General features: G+C 42.9%; 1 protein-coding gene across 5 annotated transcripts; it reads left to right on the top strand.

Moving 5' to 3' along the window:
- The first annotated feature begins 2,617 nt into the window (after positions 1 to 2,617).
- On the top strand, positions 2,618 to 22,788 carry PPCDC (phosphopantothenoylcysteine decarboxylase). 5 transcript variants are annotated; one of them, XM_061595663.1, is made up of 7 exons: positions 2,664 to 2,688; positions 2,800 to 2,865; positions 8,645 to 8,814; positions 13,942 to 14,037; positions 15,445 to 15,573; positions 16,484 to 16,706; positions 20,481 to 22,788. In XM_061595663.1, exons 3-7 carry the CDS (start codon positions 8,674 to 8,676, stop codon positions 20,564 to 20,566), a joined length of 675 nt encoding a protein of 224 aa, XP_061451647.1. In that variant the 5' UTR covers positions 2,664 to 2,688; positions 2,800 to 2,865; positions 8,645 to 8,673; the 3' UTR covers positions 20,567 to 22,788. The 5 variants fall into 5 exon arrangements, with proteins under 5 accessions (XP_061451649.1, XP_061451647.1, XP_061451651.1 ...); XM_061595665.1 differs by lacking the exon at positions 2,800 to 2,865 and having other exon boundaries at positions 2,618 to 2,688; XM_061595667.1 differs by lacking the exon at positions 2,664 to 2,688 and having other exon boundaries at positions 2,698 to 2,865; positions 16,538 to 16,706.
- The last annotated feature ends 1,081 nt before the right edge of the window (positions 22,789 to 23,869 follow it).

Genomic DNA, 23,869 nt, shown 5'->3' with positions numbered 1-23,869 from the left:
AATGCCATAAGGTCTGCGTTGGTCTCAGTCTTAAGATGGATTGTGAGAAGGGACAGCAGATTTAATAGCTGAGGGTCTCCTAGGTGCTAAGCAGGTTACCCTTAGGGATGCTGCGATGAAGAAACACAATGAATGATTTATTTTTTTAAAAAATAATAGTTCTCTAGATTTGACTCCAGAAGTTGCAGTGTCTGGGCTCTAACACTGGAACAGTCTAACAAATATATGACACAACACCTTATCTGAGCACATTGATCAGGGTGTTTTTTAAAAGTCAAATGTTTTTCTACTTCAGACATACAAAACTGTATTGAAACAATGGACATATGATAACAGAAAATGTGTAGAATCAGTGTGTTATTAATAATGTCGTGCATCTGATGAAGTAGTCCACATGAGCTTATGTCATAATAAATTTGTTAGTCTTTAAGGTGCCACATGACTCTTTGTTGTATATCCTGCTAAGTACCTTGCTTACATACATGTTTTAATACTCGTAACAAAATCAGCATGATGTTCTAAAACATTAAAACTTTAGAGCAAACATCTTACTGGCTAAACATGTAGTAGCGATCATAATGGAGCCACCATAATACAGATTTCAACAGCAAATACTCTCCAGCTCAGTGGATACCCAGTAGTGATCATGTTTGACAGTATTCAACATGCAGCAGCAGTAAACTGCTGTTCATGTTTGTATTCTCAACCTTCCTTTCTTGAGCCCAAGGTGATGTACATTGATGTTGATTACCCCATTTTATCCTCACAACAACCCTGTGAGATAGGTTAGCCCCAAGGTAAGTGAGTGGTGATTTAAACCTCTATCTGTCTACACCAAGTCTTATTTGTTTGATTGCTATTCACCATTATTGTTAATTACATTTTCGCCCCACCTTTCCTCCAAGGAACTGAAGGTGGCATTCATAGTTCTTTTCCTCCCCATTTTGTCCTCACAACAACCCTGTGAGGTAGGTTGGGCCGAGAGGCAGTGACTAGGCTTAGGTCACCCAGTGAGCTTCATGGCTGAGGGTGGTTTTCAACCTTGGTCTCTTAGTTCTAGTTCAGCTACTGGCTCTGATACAAGCAAGTATATTTGATTGAGATGCAGTAGTAATCAATCCTGAAAGTCTACTATTTATCACACCAAACACAAATTGGGTTCACCTGACATCCATTACTTGGATAACTGTTGTAACTCTGGGAAGAATAGGTGCCCACAAGCACTGACCTGTGGGGATGTGTGCATTTTATCACTATATGCAGCAATTGATCTTTGACAAGATCAGAAGCTGGCTTGCATCACTATTTGTCAGAAAGGACTGTAGCTGAGTGGTGGGAGCATCTGCTTTCGTGCAAAAGGTCAGATGTTCAATCCCTGGCATCTCCAAGTAGGGCTGGGAGATGCCCCAGTTTCTGCTGCCAGTCAGTGTAGACAATACAATACTGACCTGGGTAGTGCAATGGTCTGACTCAGTAGAAGGCAGCTTCCTAGGTTCACATCTGTGTCACAGGCAGCATCAGCTCACCTGAAATCAGCTCACCTGAAATTTAGCAGATTAGGCACTTCTAAATCAGGAAATATCTCAGGGAGGGAGGAACACAGTGACACCAAAATTCAAATTGTGACCCCTACAACTTGGATTGAGTCCCCCTCTCCCCATGTCAGTTCACCCCAGACATGCTAAGAAATATGTTCTGAACTGAAATGGTAAACTTTCCCTCCCCACCTCAAAAATATTTTCTAGTGCATCTCTTTGTGAGGTTCTGAGGAGGTAAAATAAGGAGTGGCCTTTACTGCAACCTGGCCAGTGTTGCATGAGGGATTTGGGACTGGATCTCCAAACCATCTTTAGCCTCGCCTCTAACCTTCAAAATTAGTACTGGATTACATTACAGGGCTGTCGTGACTCTTCTCTCAGCTACAGCGCCTCCAATCTGCAATATGTGGATACTGGAGTTGCTTTGGAATGGGCATTGGCAGGGTAACTTTAAAAATATTATTTTTATCACCATCATCATCAGTAGTTGTAATAATGATCACATGAAATAAGAACCTGAGTTAGGAAAGCAGGATCTCCGCTCGGTACTGGTCACTTTTTTGGGGGGGCGGGGAACACCTGCTACCCAGCCACAATGTGATGATGTACTGCCTTCAAGTCGATCCCGACTTATGGCGACCCTATGAATAGGGTTTTCATGGTAAGCGGTATTCAGAGGGGGTTTACCATTGCCTTCCTCTGAGGCTGAGAGGCAGCGACTGTCCCAAGGTCACGCAGTGAGCTTCATGGCTGTGTGGGGATTCGAACCCTGGTCTCCCAGGTCGCAGTCCAACACCTTAACCACTACACTACACCCAGCCACAGCTACCCTAAAATATCCTAAAATCCTGGATTTCTCCACTGAAGCCAATGAGCACCTCTACTTTCATCCATCGTTGGAGGAAACTGCTGCTTGCGTGTCACTCTAAAACGACGTCTATGGTTCAACTACCGCTAATTCTGGAAAGGACGTGGAAGTTGAGCCATGTGTGTCAGTTTACATATTAAGTCTATGAAAGGAAGCGGAAGTTGTGTCCTGAGTGTCGGTCCAACCCATACGTCTATGGACACAGCCGGAGCCGAAGAGGAAGGTCCGACTCCTAATGCTGCCCGTGCTTCCGCACTTCTCACTGGCGGCTGGTTCCTGCAGGTGGGTTGGGAAGAAGTAAAAGTTGATAGAGTTGTTTGCTCTTTATTTTTATTGTTTTTGGTTTATTTTATATCCCGTCTTTTCTCCACGGTCCCCCCTCCATCGTTTTAGGCTGGAATCCTAATAGTGTCTACTCAGAAGTTAAATCCTATAACATTCAACAGTGCTTACTCCCAGGTAAGTGTGGTTAGGATTGCAGCTATGTCTCACGAGGGACCTTGTGACTGTGAGGTAGACTAGACTGAGAGATACGGTTACCTGGGAATGTGAACCTGGTTCTTTTTTCTCCTGCCTCAGGTCTGTTTCTCTCATATATCAATATCTACAGACGTGTGGCAGTTGAAGGGCATCATCCAGTAATAAAGAGCGACAGGATTGAATTTTCAGTTACCTTTTTTCTCTTGTCAGAGTAATACGTTTCTAGAAAGATTGCACTTTTGGCTGCAATCCTAACCCGAGAGTAAGCCCTACTGAATTTAGTAGGACTTACCTCTAAGTAGACATGGGGCTACTTTGATGGTTTATTTGAAAGATTGTTTTAAGGTCGTGAAAGACACTTAGACTATAATCCTAGGTGTGCTTACTGAGGGGTAAGTTCCTTTCAATCCAGTGGAACTTGCTTATGAGTAACCACACATAGGATTGTATTGTTGGAAATATATTCTGTTCAAGTAGAGAGACTGAGGATAGCTTTCATCTCTCTACCACCACCACCAGTTTTGTAGACATGGACATTTGGGGGACATTGTGAACAGTTAAAACACAACATACTTACTAGCAACATGTGGCTGTTGCTGGTGATCAGAGATGAACAAATTCTGAAATTAATTCTGAATTGGATTGCAAGGGCAATCTGTATTAAATACTTGGTATATATATTTTTGAAGGTGTGCAAACCATTCATCCACCAAAACAGAGAGAGAGAGAGGAAATAGTTTTGAACCAGTCCTTAGTCCAGCATTTCCCAGGCTGGTGCCCTGCTGATGTTTTGGACTTAAACTCCCATCAGCTCCAGCCAGCATAGCTAATGGTCAGATGTGATGTGAGCTGTAGTCAAACACATGTTAGGGCATCTGGTTTGGGAAAGCTTCCTTAATGTGTAGCAGATGGAAGGTAGAAAGACATGGCTTGTGTTACATCTGCAAGCTACTTTAGAAGACTTCATGACACAAATTTAAGAGTGTAGGCTATGAGCCAAGAAATCTCTGGTTCATTATCAACTCACCTATAAATTAATACCTTATTGGAGATCTAAGCAACCTATTTATAATCTCATCTCGTGCTCTTCTGGAACTAATCCTTATACATTTCTCAGACATGTACTTTTTGTGCAATATGGTCAGTGGAGGAGTGGGGCATAGAGGAAAAGGGTGACTAAAAAGGGTTGGGAGACAGGAGGAAAACAAGCAATTTTTTTCTTAGTTACAGAGTTGTTGTAACAACTAGCTATAATGGAAAGATTTCAAGGAGAAACTTGCCAGTCTTTCAGCAGTGCAGATGGAGAGGTCCTTCTGTCATCTCTCTCTCTCATATTCTCTCTCTCTCTCTCTCTCTCTCTCTCTCACTCAGACTGACTGACTGACTGACTGTCTCTCTCTCTCTCTCTCTCTCTCTCTCTCTCTCTCTCTCTCACACACACACACACACACACACACACACACACACACACACACACACACACACACACACACACACACACACACACACACACACACACACACACACACACACACACACACACACACACACACACACACACACACACACACACACACACACACACACACACACAGAGAGAGAGAGAGTGAGAGAGAGTGAGTGAGTGTCACTTCAAAGTTTGCTTCATCTGTGTTTGGTCCTGAACTGGCATTCTCTATACTAAAGCAAACTGGAAGGTCATTGTGTGATAAATCCACTATCGCCCATTTGCTGTTAACCTCCAGGTCGGATAACTGCAATGTGCAGCTACAGCCTTGAACTTGGCCCAGAAGCTGCAGCTAGTGCAAAATGCAGCAGCTCAACTGCTTACGGGGCAGACTATAGCTACTATGGTATGCCACTGCTGAGATAATTGTACTGATTACCATTCCCTCTCCTATACCAGAGATAGAGAATCTTTTTGGCTCCCACCCCATGGGCCAGCTTTGACAGGTGGACGGGACAGCCCGCCTGTCAGTTTTTATGATGTCACATGATTGACAGGTGAGTTGCCCAGCCCACATGTAAAAATCCCTCTGCAGGGTTCCTAAGCTTGGGAACTTGCAGCGTAAGGGGCATTGCCAGCTCTGTGCTTCACAAGCCACTTTGCACTGCTGCTTTCAACCTCTGAAATCAGTTGAAAGGAGCAGTATGGTGTAGCTTCAAAGAACAGCGCTAGGAGGAAGAAGTGGTTTCTATTGAAAGTTGAATGGAAACTGCTTCACTCTCCTTTTTTTTTTTTTTAATAATTTTTATTCAAATTTTTCCAAAAACAAACAAAACAAAGTCAAAAAGACATAACAATACATCAACAAAAAAATGAAAATAAAATAGTTGACTTCCGATTTGTCGCAGATCAGCTATAAGTATATAATATACATCAAACCTGTCCCTTAATGTATACATACAGAATCCCTTTTCTCCATAGGCTGTCTTAATTAATCGTCAAATCCCAGTATCATCATTTTATTTTGATCTTTCAACAAAAAGTCTAAGAGAGGTTTCCATTCCTTAAGAAATGTATCTGTCGATTTTTCTCTAAGTAAACATGTCAATTTATCCATTTCTACTAAGTCCATTAATTTCAATAACCATTCTTCCATTGTTGGTGTTGATTCCATTTTCCACTTTTGTGCATATAATAATCTTGCTGCCGTAATCATATATAATATTATTCTTCCATATTTCTTTTCTATTTGTTTATCCATAAAACCCAATAAAAAAAATTCTGGTTTTGACTGAATATTTATCTTTAGAATTTTTTGCATCTTCCTACCTATCTGTGCCCAAAATAATTTCGCCTTTTTACATGACCACCACATATGATAAAAAGATCCTTTTTGTTGTTTACATTTCCAACAAACATTAGAGACATTACTATACATTTTTGACAGCTTTTCTGGAGTCATGTACCAACGGTACATCATTTTATAAAAATTTTCTTTAAGATTATAACATAATGTAAATTTCAAGCCTTTTTTCCACATATTTTCCCATTGATCCATTTGTATGTTATGACCAAAATTTTTTGCCCACTTTACCATGCACTCTTTTACTTGTTCTTCCTCCATATCCATTTTCAATAAAAGTTTATACATTTTTGCAATTATGTTTTCATCATTTGTACACAAACCTATTTCAAAATCAGATTTATTTATTTCAAACCCATACATTTTCTTGTCCATTTTATATCTTTCTAACAATTGTAAATATGCAAACCAATGAAAACTATATCCTTCCTTTATCAATTGTTCTCTCTCTTTCATTATGTATTCTCCATGTACATTTTCTAATAGTTCTTGATAAGTTAACCATTTCTCTTTTCCAGACATTTCTCTTCTATAAAATGCTTCTTGACTTGAGACACATAATGGTATTTTCGAATAAAACCTTGGTTTGTATCTATTCCATATTTTCAACAGAGGACGTCTTATAAAATGATTATTAAAGTCTACATTTACTTTTACTTTGTCATACCATAGATATCCATGCCATCCCCACTTCAGATTGTGGCCCTCCAAATCCAATAGTCTTTTATTCCTCAATAAGATCCATTCCTTTATCCAGACTAAACAGCAGGCAGCAAAATAAAGTCTCAAATTTGGTAATCCCAGTCCTCCTCTTTCTTTAGCGTCTTGAAGTAATTTAAATTTAACTCTTGGTTTTTTTCCTTGCCATACAAATTTAGAAATATCTTTTTGCCATTGTTTAAAAGGTAAATCAGAGGATATTACAGGTATTGTTTGAAACAAAAACATCATTCTCGGTAATACATTCATTTTTATCACAGATATTCTACCCATTAATGACAGTTGTAGTTTATCCCATCTTAGCAAGTCTTTCTTAATCTCTGTCCATAATTTTTCGTAATTATTGTGAAACAACTTTGAGTTTTTATTTGTCATAATGATGCCTAGATATTTCAACTTTTTTTCTATTGTAAAATCTGTCTTGTCCATTAACTCTTTCTGTTCCCTTAAAGTTAAATTTTTCACCAACATCTTTGTTTTTTGATTGTTGATCTTAAATCCTGCTAAAGGTCCAAATTCTTTTAATTTGTCCATCAGTATATGAATTCCTTCCAAAGGGTTTTCTAGTACAATTATCAAATCATCAGCAAATGCTCTCAATTTATATTCTTCTTTTTTTATTTTTAATCCCGAAATCCTTTTATCTTGCCTTATATCTCTAAGCAACACTTCTAAAACCAGAATAAATAAAAGGGGAGATAATGGACATCCCTGTCTTGTACCCTTTTGTATTTCACATGAGTCCGTTAAGTCTCCATTAACAATTATCTGGGCCTTCTGTGATGTATAAATCGATCTAATCCATTTTATAAAGTTGTCTCCAAAGTCCATTTGCTCCAAAACCTGGAACATAAATTTCCAATTCAAATTATCAAATGCTTTTTCAGCATCTAAAAAAATCAGAGCTGCTTGTTTATCATTTCGTTGTTCTAAATATTCCAACACATTCAAAACATTCCTGACGTTGTCACGTAATTGTCTTTTAGGTAAAAACCCTGATTGATCTTCCTGAATAAATTGTTGCAATATTATTTTCAATCTTTCAGCCAAAATCATTGTAAAAATTTTATAGTCATTATTCAGTAGAGATATTGGCCGATAATTTTTTGTTTTAGTTAAATCTTGGTCCTCTTTAGGTATTAATGTTATATTAGCATTTTTCCAACTATCCGGTATCTTTCCCTCTTGCAAAATAGAATTCATTGTAGACTGTAAAGGTAGCAGGAGTTCTTCCTCCAAACATTTATAATACATTGCAGATAGCCCATCTGGTCCTGGTGCCTTTCCTAATTTAATTTTATTTATAGCTTCAGATATCTCTCTTGACGTAATAGGGCCATTAATAACTTGTCTCTGAAAATCTGTAATTTTAGGCAAATTCTGTTTAAATAAATACTCTTCTATTTTTTCAGATGGAATTTCTTGACACTTATACAATGTTGAGTAATATTGATGAAAAATCTTTTTGATTTTTACATTGTCAATGGAAACTGCTTCACTCTCCTTGAGCAGAGCATGTTCTTACTGCCCATCAACTGATTGGTAGTTGGGAGTGTGCCTTAAAGCTGTCTTTAAGCCCCTGATAGTTCCTTTGAAGCTCCACCATTACCTACCCCACACCCGACATCATGTATGATGTCAGGTGGAGGGCAGGTGGGCATAGTTTGCCAAAACAGCATCATGAGCCAAATGGAGAGGCCTGACTAGCCAAGTTTGGCCTGCGGGTGGAGGTTTCCTACCCCTATCCTACACAAAGCCCTATACAGCTTGGAACCAGAATAGCTAAAACATTGTCTCACCCCTTATATACCCAGGTGATCACTGCAGGAAAGGACCTCTTGAAGATACCATCCCATTAGGAGGCCCATATGATATGGAAAGGAGGCCTTTAGGATGATGGCACCTACCCTTTGGAACTCCCTGCCATTACAGATCAGGCAGGCGCTGTCTCTAGTATCTTTTCGGTACCTATTCCTTTATTCAACAGACCATTTAAGTGGAGAACTTTATCCCAGTCTGTATCTGCATTGGATATGAAGTTTTTACGTATGGTTTTGTTTTTAATTGTTTGTATTGCTGATATTTTTACTGTGAAATTGCCTTAAGATATTTTATGGGAAGCAATTCATAAATGGAATTTAATAAATAAATAAATAAAATCTGACACCACATGGATTCATCAAATGATGTTTGAAAGCGACAATGGTCATTTTTTCCCTTGCTTGCAGATAGAACATGATAGCTTCCTAAAGCTGATATGAATCCCACAACACATGTTGAACCACAGCCCTCCACCAACGCCACACAGAAGAGCATCCACATCCTTGTGGGTGTAACTGGAAGTGTGGCTGCTTTAAAGTTGCCACTTCTTGTGTTGGAGCTTCTAAAGATACCTGACGTGAGTAGTTGTCAGACAGACTGATGTGTTTTTAACTGCAGGCTTTTATATTTACAAAGGGAGAGTGGCCATTGCTTCTTTGATTCAGTATGCTTTTTTGCCAGCTGGGATCTTTTGCACTGGGCGCAAACTGACTTTAAAAGTGTGCAAAGAGCTTCTCAAATTGCTGTAAGAAGAGTCTGCTGGATCAGGCCAATGGCCCATCTAATCCAGCATCCTGTTCTCACAGTGGCCAACCAGATGCCCGTGGGTAGCCCAGAAGCAGGTCTTGGGTGCAACAGCACTCTCCATGAGACAAAAGTGGACAGTGCAATTAATGTCAGTTTTACTTTTGTAGAGTAGGCCTTGTAAGGCCATTCAGTCCAAAGTCTAAATTTACCTAACTGCACCTGTGCATTGAAGTCCTGCCTTCTGCTAACTTGAAATCTTAGTTAGGCTTCTCTAGTTTCTGAGATTATACTACACTCTGCCTGACAGCTAAAGATTTACATTTAAATTATTGGACCCAGGATTGGTGATGTGGGTTTTTTGGGGGGGGGATATTTGGATTTTTTTCTGGAACAAAATCTGGAAAATTTCAGGGGAAGAGCAGGGGTGTAGTTGTTCAGGTTCTCGGGGGTCCTAGATCCCTTACCTTTTTGGGGAGCTGGGTCCCACCAGGGTTCCTTTGAGACCCTTCTCAGTGGCTAACACACTCCCCTTTCCTGCTGATTCAGTAATTCGACAATTCAAGCAATATCTCTGACAGTGAGAATGAACAATCAAATGGTGACAGTGACAGAGAAGCAGAAAGCAGTATTCAGACCTGGCCAGATTATTCTATAATCTTAGAAGGAGGTGTGGCTGTGAGGAGCATAGCTTTCACTATTATGTAGGGGCTCTGCACTTCTGAATTTGCCACTACATTACTGGGGAAGAGATCATATCTCGGTGACAAATCGTGTGCCTTGCATGCAGAAAGTCTAGATTCAGTCCCGGGCATCTCTAGTCAAAAGGATCAGGTTGAAGGTGATGAAGAAGAGCCTTCTCTGGAGAGAGCTGCTGCCAGTCAGAGAAGATGACAGTGGGTTAGAGGGGCAAATAGTCTAACGATATAAGGCAGCTTTCTGATGTTTGTGTAGCACAGAACAGGACCATTGGTGTTGATCAGAGTGCAGATGTGGCAGATTTGTGAAACTCTTCAGTGTGGTTCCTGTGTAGCAGCTGCTGGGTCTGCAGCTTAGCTCCCTCTGCAACAGATGCCACGTTAAGCAGGAGAGTTGGTCCCCTTCCATTTTAGCACACAGAAAATTTAAAGTTCAGGGATGAGTCTTAGGCATATAATTTTGGTAATTTCTTTTATTTAACAGAACTTAATCAAACATTGCAGAAAATAAAATAAATGAAATTAGTTAATAACACAGAAGCATCATAAAATACAGTTGCTGTTATTACAATTCTAAAACATTGATGCAGAATTGGGAAACCTTAGCAAATTGCAATTATCTGCATCAGCAAGGCTGTCTAGGACACAAGCAATGGTAGGAGAGGCCTCTCAAAAAAAGAGAAACAAATGTTCAAAGGAAGAGATATTTATACTAAAATTTTCCTTTGAAGAAGATAAATTTATGATACATTCCTAAACTTAATTGCTAACCTTCTCAGTTATCAGTGAAAAACAAGACTACACTCCACAAAATATCGAACTACATGAAAGACTTTGATAAATTGTATGCCGAGGCAACATACATTGCAACTTCTGCAACAATCTTGATTCAACATAGTCTACTATCATCAAAGTGAAATAATTTTAGCCACATCTAATAGAACTACATAAAATACAGACAGTTGCTATTTTATTATCAAAACCTAGATTGAAGTAATATGCAAATGTGCCTGGTTCACATCTGGGCGTAATAAATCTATCAATGTTAAAAATAGCATTCACTGAGAACACAACTTGTCTGTAAATGTGGACCGAGTCTGGCCAGTTCAAGGTTTTCTTTTTGTAACAGGGGACATAGGTGTAGTGATTCAAGATAAGGAATGGGGAGTAGTGATGTCCCAGTCCGAGTTGCAAGTCTGATGTGTCTCTGAAGGACATCACAAAAATGGAAAGATGCCTTCTATTCCCAGTATAATGATTTTAATAGAGTTGGAAAAGGTTCAGAAGAGGGCAACCAGAATGATCAAGGGGATGGAGCGACTCCCTTATGAGGAAAGGTTGCAGCATTTGGGGCTTTTTAGTTTAGAGAAAAGGCGGGTCAGAGGAGACATGATAGAAGTGTATAAAATTATGCATGGCATTGAGAAAGTGGATAGAGAAAAGTTCTTCTCCCTCTCTCATAATACTAGAACTCGTGGACATTCAAAGAAGCTGAATGTTGGAAGATTCAGGACAGACAAAAGGAAGTACTTCTTTACTCAGTGCATAGTTAAACTATGGAATTTGCTCCCACAAGATGCAGTAATGGCCACCAGCTTGGACGGCTTTAAAAGAAGACAAATTCATGGAGGACAGGGCTATCAATGGCTACTAGCCGTGATGGCTGTGCTGTGCCACCCTAGTCAGAGGCAGCATGCTTCTGAAAACCAGTTGCCGGAAGCCTCAGGAGGGGAGAGTGTTCTTGCACTCGGGTCCTGCTTGCGGGCTTCCCCCAGGCACCTGGTTGGCCACTGTGAGAACAGGATGCTGGACTAGATGGGCCTCTGGCCTGATCCAGCAGGCTCTTCTTATGTTCTTAATTGAGCTAAGGTAAGGAAAATCAGGAGTAGGAGGATCAGCTTTGGGGCCTGGAACCAGCCGAAACTGGTGCAGAAATTGGCATATTTGCCACACACTGGAAGGAATATAAAGGAGAACGCAGCCCTTTGGTGGAAGGGATGTACCTCAGCGGTAGAGCATCTGCTTGCATGCAGAAGGTCCCAAGTTCAATCCCCATCATCTCCAGATAAGGCTGGGAGAGACCCCTGTCTGAAACTCGGGAGAGCTGCTGCCAGTCAGTGTAGACAGTACTAAGTTAGATTCACCAAAAGTCCAACTCAGTATATGGCAGCTTCCTGTGTTCCTAAGATACCCAGGTCCCAGGATGTTCACTTCTGTCAAGGACCACTTCATCTGCTTCAGGTCTAGGAAGGCTGCTGAGAGCTGAGAGGCCTTAAGTGAGCAAACATGCTTGCTACTGTTTCCAGCTATTGTATGTAATTATAGCTTTGGTCAGTAGGTGGCACTGTTAGCCAAGGCTAAATGGGTTTAAGAAAGGGTTTCCCAAAAGCCCCCCCCCGAACAGTTAAAAATTGCTGAGGGTCTTGGTGGACCACTTAATGATTTTTCTGCCTGTTGTAGCAACTGTGATGCATTGTGCTAGATGCTGTATGGTTTTTGATTGGATCCCACGTCTTTGGATGCATGATGTGTTCTCCTCAATGATCAAATCTACGAATGAGCGTAAAGTGAAAAAATGTAAACCGTAGGGCCTGAAGGCTGTGAAATGCAAGAGGTTCAGCCTCTGAGATTTCTGTGCAATACACAAATGTACACAAGATTAAGCAGAGGGACCATCTACACCAGCAGTAGCTGGCAATAACGCTGTCTTCTTTTAACCATGTGTTGCTGCTGTTGTGACTAGCTACTGGAATTGCACTCAGAAACAGACTGGGAGCTGGTGGAGCTCTTAAGTACGTTGCTGCGGTATTTTCCATAGAATCGGAGCATTGGGAGACACCGTAAGCCCATCAAGTCTAAACCCCTGCGCAAGGCAGGACAATCCATACAGCCGCATCCCTTAAAAATATTTACATGGTTCAAAGAGAGCTTTATATCTGAAGAACATAAGAGCCTGCGTAAGCCCATTGAGTCCAGCATCCTGTTCTCACAGTTGCCAGCCAGATGCTTGTGGGAAGCCCACAAGCAGGACCTGAGTGCAGCTGGGATTCAGAAGCATGCTGTCTCTGACAGCGGAGGCAGGACATACTTAGCCATCTTGGTTAGCAGCCATTGAGAGCCTTATCCTCCATGAGTTTGTCTAAACCTCTTTAAAGCAATCCAAGTTGCCAGCCGTCACTGCCTCTTGTGGAAGCCAATTCCATCGTTTAACTGCTTTTCTAGTGTGTTAGTTAATAAATGGAAACTGTGTTCCACTGAAATGTTTGGCCTGCGGGTGGAAATGTTCCCTCCTCCTGATTAATATGGCAGCTGAATTTCATTTTTTAAAAAAGACTTTTTTAAGGCAAGTGCTTCTAAAACAATAATAATAATAATATAATAAAATAATAATGTTTTAACCCTTTTTTAAAAGATGTTTTCAAAGCTTTTTTTAAAAAATGTTTTTAACATTGTTTTGTTTCAATGTATTTTAAGGTCTGTTTTTATGATGTTTTAAAGTGTTTTTAGCGCTTCTGTTTGCCGCCCTGGGCTCCTGCTGGGAGGAAGGGCGGGATATAAATCAAATAATAAATAATAATAAATAAAACCGCAGCCACATCCCTTTCTGGTCCTGCTTTGCACCGTCCTTGCAGGTTTTTTGCTTGGCTGGAATGTGTCTTTGGACTCTTGATGATGCCTCTTGCTTGTCTGGATGGAGAAGGGGTGCATGTGTGTAGAAACCAGCTTACTCTCCAAAGGGAAAATCCGTATTCGCTGCTCTGCCCACTGCTGGCATGTGGCCCCCAGAAGGCCCTTGCTCTGCAAAAGGTCTCCCACCCTTGGTCCTCTGTGATTTGAATGGGCTTTGTAAATAAATCCACAACTGTGATGTAGCCTGCGGCAAACTTTACTAACCTGCTGGTGACTCGCCGAAGAGGGATGTAGTGCTCTGTCCCTCCCGCAGCAGCCTGTTGCCTTTCTGTGCTGGGCGCAGAGGGAGGGGTGGGAGGCTCCCTCCCTCTTCCACCAGCCCACTCGCTCACCTGCCTGCCTTTCTTTCTCATCTACGGCTTATCAGGTGGGTGCTTAAATGCAAGGCTGATTTGAACAAATGTTTCTAATGTCTTTCGCTTGGAATCTGGTTCTGTGGTCCTGTCTGACTGCATCCCCGCTAGCTCTGTTAAAAATCAAACTGACGTTTCAAAGCATGCCCTTAATCTTGGTTGGCTTCTTTCCTTTCCTCCCCCACTCCCTCCCTCCCTCCCTCCCTCTTTTCTGTCTAGGTGGAAGTGCTGGTGGTGACTACAGAGAATGCAAAGCACTTCTACAACCCTCAGGAGATCCCTGTCACCCTCTACAGCGATTCCGATGAGTGGCAGGTCAGTGGAGTTCAGAGCCGCTTGGCTTTTCACTGAGGGGCATAAGAAGAACCCTTATCCTGAAGTCAGACTGCTGGCCTGCCCGGCTCAGCCTTGTCTGCCACCGGGCGTGGGGAACCTTTGGCCCTCCAGATGCTGCTGAATTACAACTCCCATTAGCCCCAGCAAGCATGGCCGGGGATGATGGGAATTCTACTTCAGCGACATCTGGAGGGCCAAGGGTTCCCCACAACTGGTCTGCACCGACTGGCAGCAGCAGTCCAGGATTTCAAACAGGGTTTTTTCTTAGTCCTACCTGGGAGATGCCAGGGATTGAACCTAAGATATCCTGCATGCAAAGCAGATACTCTGCGGCTGAGTTTTCCCCAAAGCAGCTGTTTAATCAGCTGTCGTTGGATGCTTTGTTACAAGTGGAGCACTCTGTTTTTTGAAGAGTGTGGAGGGAAGCAGAGAAGATGAGGCTGGCATCTGAGACCCAAAAGGGCAACTGTCTCTCCTGCCCGCCCCAAAATGGTGCCCAGAAACCCTTTGCCACACTCCATGTCAGCCTTCAGGGCTGCAAGTGCCCAGGATCTGCTGGCCTGTACACGCTGCCTGTACACCCCTTTGTTCTTGTAAAGAGCAAAGAGTTGTCGGTTTCTTTGGGTGTTCAAACCTCTTGTGATGAGGGAGAGGTCAATGAGCCCATTGGCCCTGCCCTCTCTGTGGCACCCGTCTTGGGCTTCAGCACCTTTCACATGATGGGAAGGGGAGCTTTTGCAGCTGGAGGTCTGTTCAACTTGTGGAGGCTCCCTGCATGTTTTAGAACCCTGGAAGATCAGGATTTCAAAGAGGGTTCTTGCTGCAAACATTCAGCTCTCCAACTCATGGATGGTGACAGGGCCAGCAATTGAGAGATGGGAGCTAGCGTGCTCTCTCCTTTATGCGATTCTTATCATGGGTGGGATGCGAACACCCAAATAGTGCTTGTGGCAAAAGATCTTGTTTGCACCCCAACTCCAAATTGGTGTAGCCATTGCCCTGCAAAACCAGCGTCACTGTTTTTGTGTTGCAGAATTCTGCTTTGAAACTTACTGTGGGGCAGATGACTGACTTCTTCTGCTCATCACACCTCATGCTATTTGAACTGCAACCAGTGTCTAATCGCTGCATGTCAGTTTTACAGAGCACGGGATGGTTGGCACATTAACCTTTTTCAGCCCCCCCATCCCACCCACGGATGTCTTTCTGTTCTGCATTTTCCAGACGGTAGTTTCGGATGAGAACTTCTTTTGAACATTACCATCTCACATAGCCTTTCTGCATCTCGGGGACGGGTTTGGCTTGGTGCCTGTCAGTTCATGTATGTACAGTGTACTTAAACGTACCAGATTATGTCACTAAACCTAGAGGGTCTCTCCTCCACAGGTGTGGAAAAGGCGTTCAGACCCTGTTCTCCATATCGACCTGAGGCGCTGGGCTGACCTTATGCTGGTGGCTCCTCTGGATGCAAACACCCTGGCCAAAATTGCCAACGGTCTCTGTGATAACTTACTGGTGAGTTGCTGCCAGCGTCACCCGGTGCTCCTTGCAGATGCCTGCACCTCTGGCACCTGCCTCAGCTTTGTCCTTGCAAAGCTGTATCTCCCAATCCTCTCTTTCCTTCTATTCACTTGAGACTGAGCTTTACACTCTCTTGTATTAAACTGGAATTCCTGAAGCATGTTACAAAAAGCAAAATCCTTTGCTGCAGATTTATCAACCTGTCTGAATGTTTGTGTGTGCACGTGCACATTCCATGTTTTTTATGGAATGCGGCTAACAGGGTTATGATTATGAGTTTGTTAGTGTGTTTCCAGGTGCATTTCAGAGTTCTTCTTTTGGCCTTTAAAAGCCCCAAATCAACCTTCCCCTCCAGATGTTTTGGACTACAATTCCCATCAGCCAGCACAGCTGTGCTGGCTGATGGGAGTTGTAGTCCAAAACATCTGGAGGGCACCAAGTTGGGAAAGGCTCTCCTAAATGGTTGGGGGCCAGGGAATCTGAAGGATTGCCTTCTCCCATATGAACATGCTTGCAGATTATGATCATCTGCTTAGATGCCTCCTCCTTAAAGGTCATGAGTGTGGCTATCCAGGACAGGGCCTTTTCTGTGATAGCACCCAAACTCTTTCAGACACCAATTGATAACTTATCTTTTATTTGCCCAAGCTTTCCACTGGATGCATCGTGCATTAGCTCTGTTATTTCCTTATTTGTTGTCTTCAGATGCTAGATTTGCCCTTCTGGTTTCATTTTTTGTTTTGTTTTTAGCATTTCAAATTGTTTCCAGCCATTGTGGTGAGCCACCATCAAGGACTGTATCTGACCAAAAGGCAGTATATAAATAAACCAGAACACAATGTGTCTCTTCTATATTATCAGCAGGGGGTCTGGGCTGGGCTCTCCCTTCCTTGCTTTTGTGCAGACAAGCGATCCACATGGCAAGAGAGGCTTCCCAATGCTTTGCCTGCCTTTGCAGACGTGTGTCATCCGCGCCTGGGAACTGAGCAAGCCGCTGCTCTTCTGTCCTGCCATGAACACAGCCATGTGGGAGCACCCCATCACTGCTCAGCAGGTGGGGCGGCTCAAGAGCTTTGGCTACGTGGAGATTCCTTGCATTGTGAAGAAACTGATTTGTGGAGATGAAGGTTGGTAGATAACCAGCACACACCCTCTCACTCTTAGTGCTTCCTCTCCTTTAAATGCAATTATGGGATGGGAGAATATATAGAACCCTGCCTGTGGGCTGCTTCTCGTGTTGTATTTTGAAGATATGGCTGTGCTCCCTTCAGACACTCCAGTCGCATCCAAAAATAACGCCACATTCTTGGGGGGGGTGTTTTAAAACTGTGTCCATCTGAAAGGTTCCAGTATTTACATTGCAGGCTTATATGCACTTACCTTGGAGTATGCCCCACTGAACTGAGCAGAGCATACTTCAGAGTAGACACATCTAGGATGGCACTGTCAGTCAACTAATTAATTATTTGATTAATGCCAGTCTACCCATTCATTATCTTTTTATCAGTTTCAAAGGTGCTTCCAATTAATCAGATAGCAGATTTTTTAAAAAAAGTGTTAATGATTTTGAATCTACAAATCCATCGGTGGCAGGTCCTTCTAAGGAGAGGCATTCCTTTTGACCCTCATGCAGTGGAGGGATATGACACAGCTGCGTGACATCTAAAATGCAGGTGTTGTGCCACCTACAGCCCGCCACCTCCTTTATTGAGGCCTCCAAACCCAAAGCGCGAGAGAGTTGGTGTATAAAGGGGAGAGGGTGTGTTCACACGTGGATGGATTTGTGTGTATGTGTGCGCAAGAGAGAGAGAGATCAAGGGAATAAATGGGTGGTGAATGACTGAAGAGGAGGGAGGGAAAGAGAAAAGGGCTGTTCCATCCTTTTTTCGCTTTGGCCGCACTCACTTGTATTTGGACCCAACTATTTCCCCCCCAAAGGAATGCAGGTCTCAACTTCAAAAAAGTTGCTTACCCTGATCTCCAACAAGCATTTTCCCCTGGAAAAATGCTGTACATTTTTGCAGATTTAGATCACGTAATAGACTAAGGCTGCAATCCTTTTTATTATTATTAATTTTTATAGCAGGTTGAACTACAACCAAAAAAGGGGGGAGGAGAGAAAGAGAGAGAGAAGACAAAATAAAAAAGAAAGGAAAACATCAGCTCACATTAACAATCCAGCAACCATCAATGCCTCCATCTTGGTTTAAACATATAAGTTGATATATGCCATCCAGATGTCCTGTTAGATACCAAAATAAAACTGAAGTTTATAAGAAATGCATGCAGATGTAGCAAGGGCAGTCAGGCTAAGGCTGCAGACCTAACCCCACTTAGCTGGGAGTAAGCTCCATTAGGTTCAGTAGGTCATACCTCTGTGTAGACGTGCTTAGAATTGCACTGTAAAAACGTAAAAGTCTGCTGCATCCAGGCCAGTGTCCTATCTGGTCCAGCATCCTGTTCTGACAGTGGCCAACCAGATGCCCAAGGGAAGCCTGCAAGCAGGACCTGAGTGCAAAGAGCACTCTCCCCGCCTGCGGCTGCCTGTGGCTTCCGGCAACTGGTTTTCAGAAGCATACTGTCTGTAAGATTTCTTTTATTTCACAACAGCGCTAGTTACAATTTTTAGCAGGCAAAGGAAGATAAACTCTAAAATAATTGTGATGTTGATGATGGTAATATATTAATAATAATAAAAATTCTATGATATCAATCCAAGATAGAACTTTTTATCCCGCAACTCCATTGTAGTTCTGGCTCCCAAAAGCCAACTCCACATGACTGGGCCTAACTGCTGTCCAGATGTAAAATGAGTGTCTTAAGGGGAGGAGATTCTAGAATTTTAGAGGAAAGAGTCTTGGTTGTGCCTTTTGAAGGCTAGAGTAATGGAGAATTTTTATATCCACACATATAAACATAGATATTAGAAGGTATATGTTTATGAATTATAAGAAAATCACTAGGAACTAAGCAAAAGGCCCACAGGCCTTTCAGACCCCTAAAATCCAGTCTCACAAAGAGGCAAGTGAAGTTCAGCCTGAACCTCTCAACTCATGAAATGAAGCAAACAGGCCTGTGTGTATGATTAAAGTTTGATTAATGAGTATATTGTTTATGAGCAAGCACGCATGTAGTGAGAATGTAACAAGTGCTGGATGTGCTGGTTAGATTTTCCAGTGGTAAAGATGGAAGGTTTTAGTTAAAATTATGGAGAATTCATATATTCCTCTTCTCATATGTTTCTTTTATAGAGATAGATATATAAGTTAAGAAATATATTCTAAGAGCTGTAGGAACCAGGGAAAATCATAAGGAAGCAACAGGTATAGTCTGCCTTGAACTTTTAACTACCCTGACTTGAGCAGTTACAGGTCCACGTATGATTAATAAATGGACTGGGTAGGCCTGGCCGATTGGGAACAATGGAACATGCTATGTGCTAGATATGCATGGCAGACCAATTAGAATAGTACAATGCTAAGGTTGGTAGTAACTGGTCTCAACTGGCCCAAAAACCATCAGTAAGGTGGGACAGCAAAATAGTAGTAACATTGGTCAAGGAGAAGGGTATATTAGAAATATTAGTCAAGGGGACAGATTGATATTAGTCAAGAAGACAGTAGAACAATGGAATAGGAGATGTTTGCCAATTATGAATATACATGTGCTTGTTTTAATAATGTTATCTGATTGGTTTAGAAATACTGCAGAAAGGCGTAACCTTTATGTAATGTTTAGAGGATATTGTATGATTGGTGTAAGGATGTCACATGCTGCACTTAATACTGTATAAAAGAGCCAAGCAGACAGTGCCTCATTGCAGTCCTCACCAGGCACTCTGGGAGGCTGACCCTGTGTACACTTGTAAAAAATAAAGGCCTACCTTTTTGCTGCAAGCCTATGTCTTCAGGTTTCTTCAAGGACCTCCAGTCCTAGATCCCAAAATTCCCCGTCAAGAGTTCATGTTGTTATATGTATGGCAATCAATGTAAGTAGGTGTGTATATTTACCAGGTGTGGGGGACTTTTTGCCCTCCAGATGTTGCTGAACTACAACTCCCGTCAGCCCCAGCAAGCATGGCCAATGGCAAGAGATGATGGGAATTGTAGTTCAACAATATCTGGAGGGCCAAAGGTTCCCTGCATCTGATATATGTCATGAGTACAGAGAGAAGAAGGGATGGTGGAGTAATACCTTTGGAGAGCGAGGTCCAGAGGCTATGCAGAGTGCAAATGAAAAAGAGATCCAGCCAAAAGAATAAAAGATCCAACCAGAGTTGATGTGACCCACTCTCAAACATCAGTAGCCTACATAAGGCCTATAGGGACACTGGGATGCATCTGTATTAGCTCTGTTATTTCCTTATTTGTGTCTTCAGATGCTAGATTTGCCCTTCTGGTTTCATTTTTTGTTATGTTTTTAGCATTTCAGATTGTTTCCAGTCATTGTGGTGAGCCACTATCAAGGACTGTATTTGACCAAAAGGCAGTATAGAGACACAGTTCCTTTTTGTAGTGAGCTAGTCAAACAGTGTCAAATTTGCAAAATGAATTCAAATTGAATTTTCACATATGGGGCATGTAAACTTTAATATAACCCCCAAGATGTCTGTGTCTCTATACTCTTTTCACCTAGAATTGGCACTCGGATGGAATGGTCAAAGGCAGGGATGGGGAACCCGTGGCCCGCCAGATGTTGTTAGACTCCAACTCCCATCATCATTGATAATTAGCCTTGCTGATGGGAGCTGGAGTCCAACAACATCGGGCAGACCACAGCTTCCCCCATTCCTGGTTAAAGGGGAGAAGTCACAGTCAGTCTTGGACATCAGAGCTGGAGGAGAGAACAATCTTTCCTTGTGGGAGAGTTGGCTGTAACCAGGTTGCATTTTTACTGCGCAGGTCGTGGTGCCATGGCAGAAGTGCCAACCATTGTTGGGAAAGTAAAAGCGATTCTGTTGGAGCGGGGCCTGTCAGTGCAGAGCTGATCCCTAGAACTGGACAGCATTTCCTCCTCTACCTCTTGGACAGTCAGCCATGGGGCTACGAAGGCAGAAAGACCAGACAAGGAACGTGAAGACCACAAAGACTGGATCCAGTCCTTACCAGCTGCTCTGACTTAGCACAATTGGAGACCTCCTGGGCTTGAACTTCAAAGAGTGAACAGTTTTGGTAGAGGATGATCTGTAATCCCTTTTGTGCAACCTCAGTGCTTGTTCCAGCCTGAAGAGGGAGTTGTAAACCTGTGTTGTGCTGGACAGTTTTGGTGGTGAGTTTTCCAGAGCCTGTCGATAAGGGCTTGAGAAGAGGATGATGTAAAGATGTGTCAGGTTCAGGCAGGGGGCGCTGTGGCTATCCAAGTCAAACTGCATTCTTTAGTAGGTAGATTACAGATCACAACACATGCACCAGCCCTCTGGCCTCCTGCTGTGCTGTGAGTTTTTCTCACTTGCTGCCAGAGCCATAGTTCGAGTTTATGATCAGGGTCATGTGAGCATGCCCATTACCATAAAGGAAACAGCAGCAATGACTTGGGACCAAAGCCCAGTATTTTGCACATATGTTTCCTGATTGTCTCTTAATGTTAAGGTTTGTGTGGGCATGCTCGCTTCCATAAGGACTGGGGCCCTAGGAAGCATTATGTGTACATGACCCCTGGTTGTGGGGCGTGGAAGAGGAGAGTTGATAGTGGCCAACGCAACAGTTTCATTGACCAATAGAAAACTGTCAACCATTGTGGCTTTTCCTTTGCAGATAGGAGAGGGGTCCCATAGGAAGTCAAGGGAGCAGCTATGAAGGTTCAGAAATATTTCTTGGGGGTAGCCTTTGCACCTGGGATTTTACAGAGGATTAGAGTGGGGCTATTTTACAACTTCCCTGGGGGGTAGGTTTCCACCAGGAAGGCTGGTCAGGGGCCCTTCTTCCTTTACCCTTTGCTCTTCCCGTGGCTGCTGATGCTCAGGAATGCTGACATCAAAGAGCAGCAAAGAGAACCCTCTGCATGAGAGGCCTCCTCAGGTCCAGCTACTGGTGTGTGGTGTTCTCTGCATGCTTAATAGAGGATGGGGCTGGGCTGGGAAAGTCTTTGCTGAGAAACAGGCTAATTTTTTTGAAAACGTCCACAATTGAAGATTAACAGCTTATTACACAAGAGCTGGGGAAATGACCTCTGCCATCCAGGACTGGATTACGGACCTAGGCCTGCCCCTGTTCCTTTGATCCCTGCCCCGTGGGCAAATGTCAGAGTGGTTCAGTGGGCCATCTGGTTGGATGAGTGACCTGTCACATAAACACAGCAGAGTTTGCTCATATGTCCTTAGAGTGCATTTACAACAAAAAATCAGGTTTTGCACAAGCTGGGGTGTTTGGTACAAAATGTGCCTACGGCGTGCGAGCAACCTTTGAACTGTTAGGCTTAAGGGGAACATTGAATCCTTACCAATTTCCTACAGATGAAAAGCCCTCTGAACATTTTCCACTTTGTCACAGGGCTGCTACAGCCTGTGTGCAGATTGAGGGCTGGTGTTGAGGTCATGAGGTCTCCCGTAGGTCCTCCTCTGACGGTTCTTTTCTGAGTCTCTGGTTCCTCAAGTTGAAAGGATCTTGGCAGGCCGGTTGGCAGACTCCATGCCATTAAGCATTGCTTCTCAGGCTGTTGACAGCTGAATAAAGGAGGGGATTCCAGGGGGAAAGCATTATTTATCCCAAAGCACACCGTGCCCCCTTTTCTCTCTACCAGTTGAAAGCAGCCGGAAGGGTTGAATCCCTGACAGAGGGCCTTCACTGATCCATGTTGGATTTGTGGGGGCGAAAGCCTCACCACTCCCCCATCATCTCTCCCCCATGCGGGGAGTTGGCTGCTTGTGAAGAGCCGCCGCCACGTTGTCTTGCTGGTTGTTCCCTGCATTTTATTCTAAGAAGAGGACCAGAGATGGCCTGTTCTGTTCTATTTCTAATGCAGCTTTTGGATTAATTAATTTTTATTTCTTTAACATGACTTACATAAACCTTCAGTACCACTCCCTATATATGCATATGTGTGTGTGTATATTATTTTATGTATTTTAATTGCATTTTATGTATTTTAATTTATTCTAATGTTTTTGTGATTTTTATTGTGTACAGTTTTATTATGTACGTGCTCCATTTTATTGTAAGCCGCCCTGAGTGCCCTATTATAGGGTAGAAGGGCGGGATAGAAATACTTTAAATAAACAAACAAAATTTGTACACTGCTTGAATGTAAGAAACCTCAAAGTTGTTTACAAGCAGCAATCCCCCAGTTCACAGCAGAAATTGAGAAACTGAACTGTAGATGTGACTTTCTCCACCTGTATTGGCTCTATATTTGTTTGTCCTTTCGGGGACGAAACAGTTGTAATGTGGGATAGGGCATCCATCCAACCATCCATCCCCTCCGATTTTGACTGGACCAATAGCATGGCAGGGGGTATTTAACCCTTTTCTCTGAACACTTTTCTTGATCCACCCCACTTGCCTACATCCCTCCTACCAGCCTTGCTTGAGCTGCATTGTGCCTATATTTTCCCCCTCCAGCAGGACCCATAGCTTTGGGAGTGGAGCAGTTTTTGAACAGGACAGGGGGAAAAGGGTAAATGCCCTTCCCTAGGGTTGTGTACATGCTTTGCATGCAGAAGGTTCCTGTTTCCATCCATGGCATCTTCAATTAAAAGGATCTTGGGCAAAAGGGTGATGGGGAAATTCTCTCTTCCTGGGAAAGCCAGCGTGAGCCAGAGTAGATGGGCAAATAGTCCTGGTAAAAAAGCAGCCTCTTACATTCCTCTGTTATGTGTGTGTTTTTGTTCTTAAATTCTGGGAGAGCCTATCATGGATTCCCTGTGCTAGTCTTGCTTGGACCTCAAATGTTTCCAGTAGTGCTGCTGCTGTCTGTTTAGCTGAGGTGACCAGGCGAAGAAGGTTTTTATAGGCATTGTGCAAAGCTTGCAGTCCAAAGCTCAGGGGTAGGGGAAGGTTGTGTTTGCAAACATTGATGCCCTGCATGCGGATGTCAGCAAACTGGCCTTGCAGACCAGCAACAGGTTGCATTTATAAATATTGACAGAAGCCTGCTTGCCTTGCGGTGCCAGGCGAGGCCAAGCCGATAAAGTCTGGGGAGCCTCCTCTGTTTTGCATTGCGGTACAGACATTGCATGCAGCTGTTCACTTTTACTTCTGATCTCTTCGCTGAGGATTCTGTCTGTTTCCGCTCAGCCCCCGCTATCTATGGAGCAGGCCTGGCAACCACAAAAATGGAATTGCCCCCGTGCAGA

Source organism: Rhineura floridana, chromosome 14 (assembly GCF_030035675.1).
Source record: "Rhineura floridana isolate rRhiFlo1 chromosome 14, rRhiFlo1.hap2, whole genome shotgun sequence".
NCBI classification, from domain to species: Eukaryota; Metazoa; Chordata; class Lepidosauria; order Squamata; family Rhineuridae; genus Rhineura; species Rhineura floridana.
The sequence above is the reverse complement of the archived record's forward strand: the minus strand, read 5'-3'. Positions and strand labels throughout refer to the sequence as shown.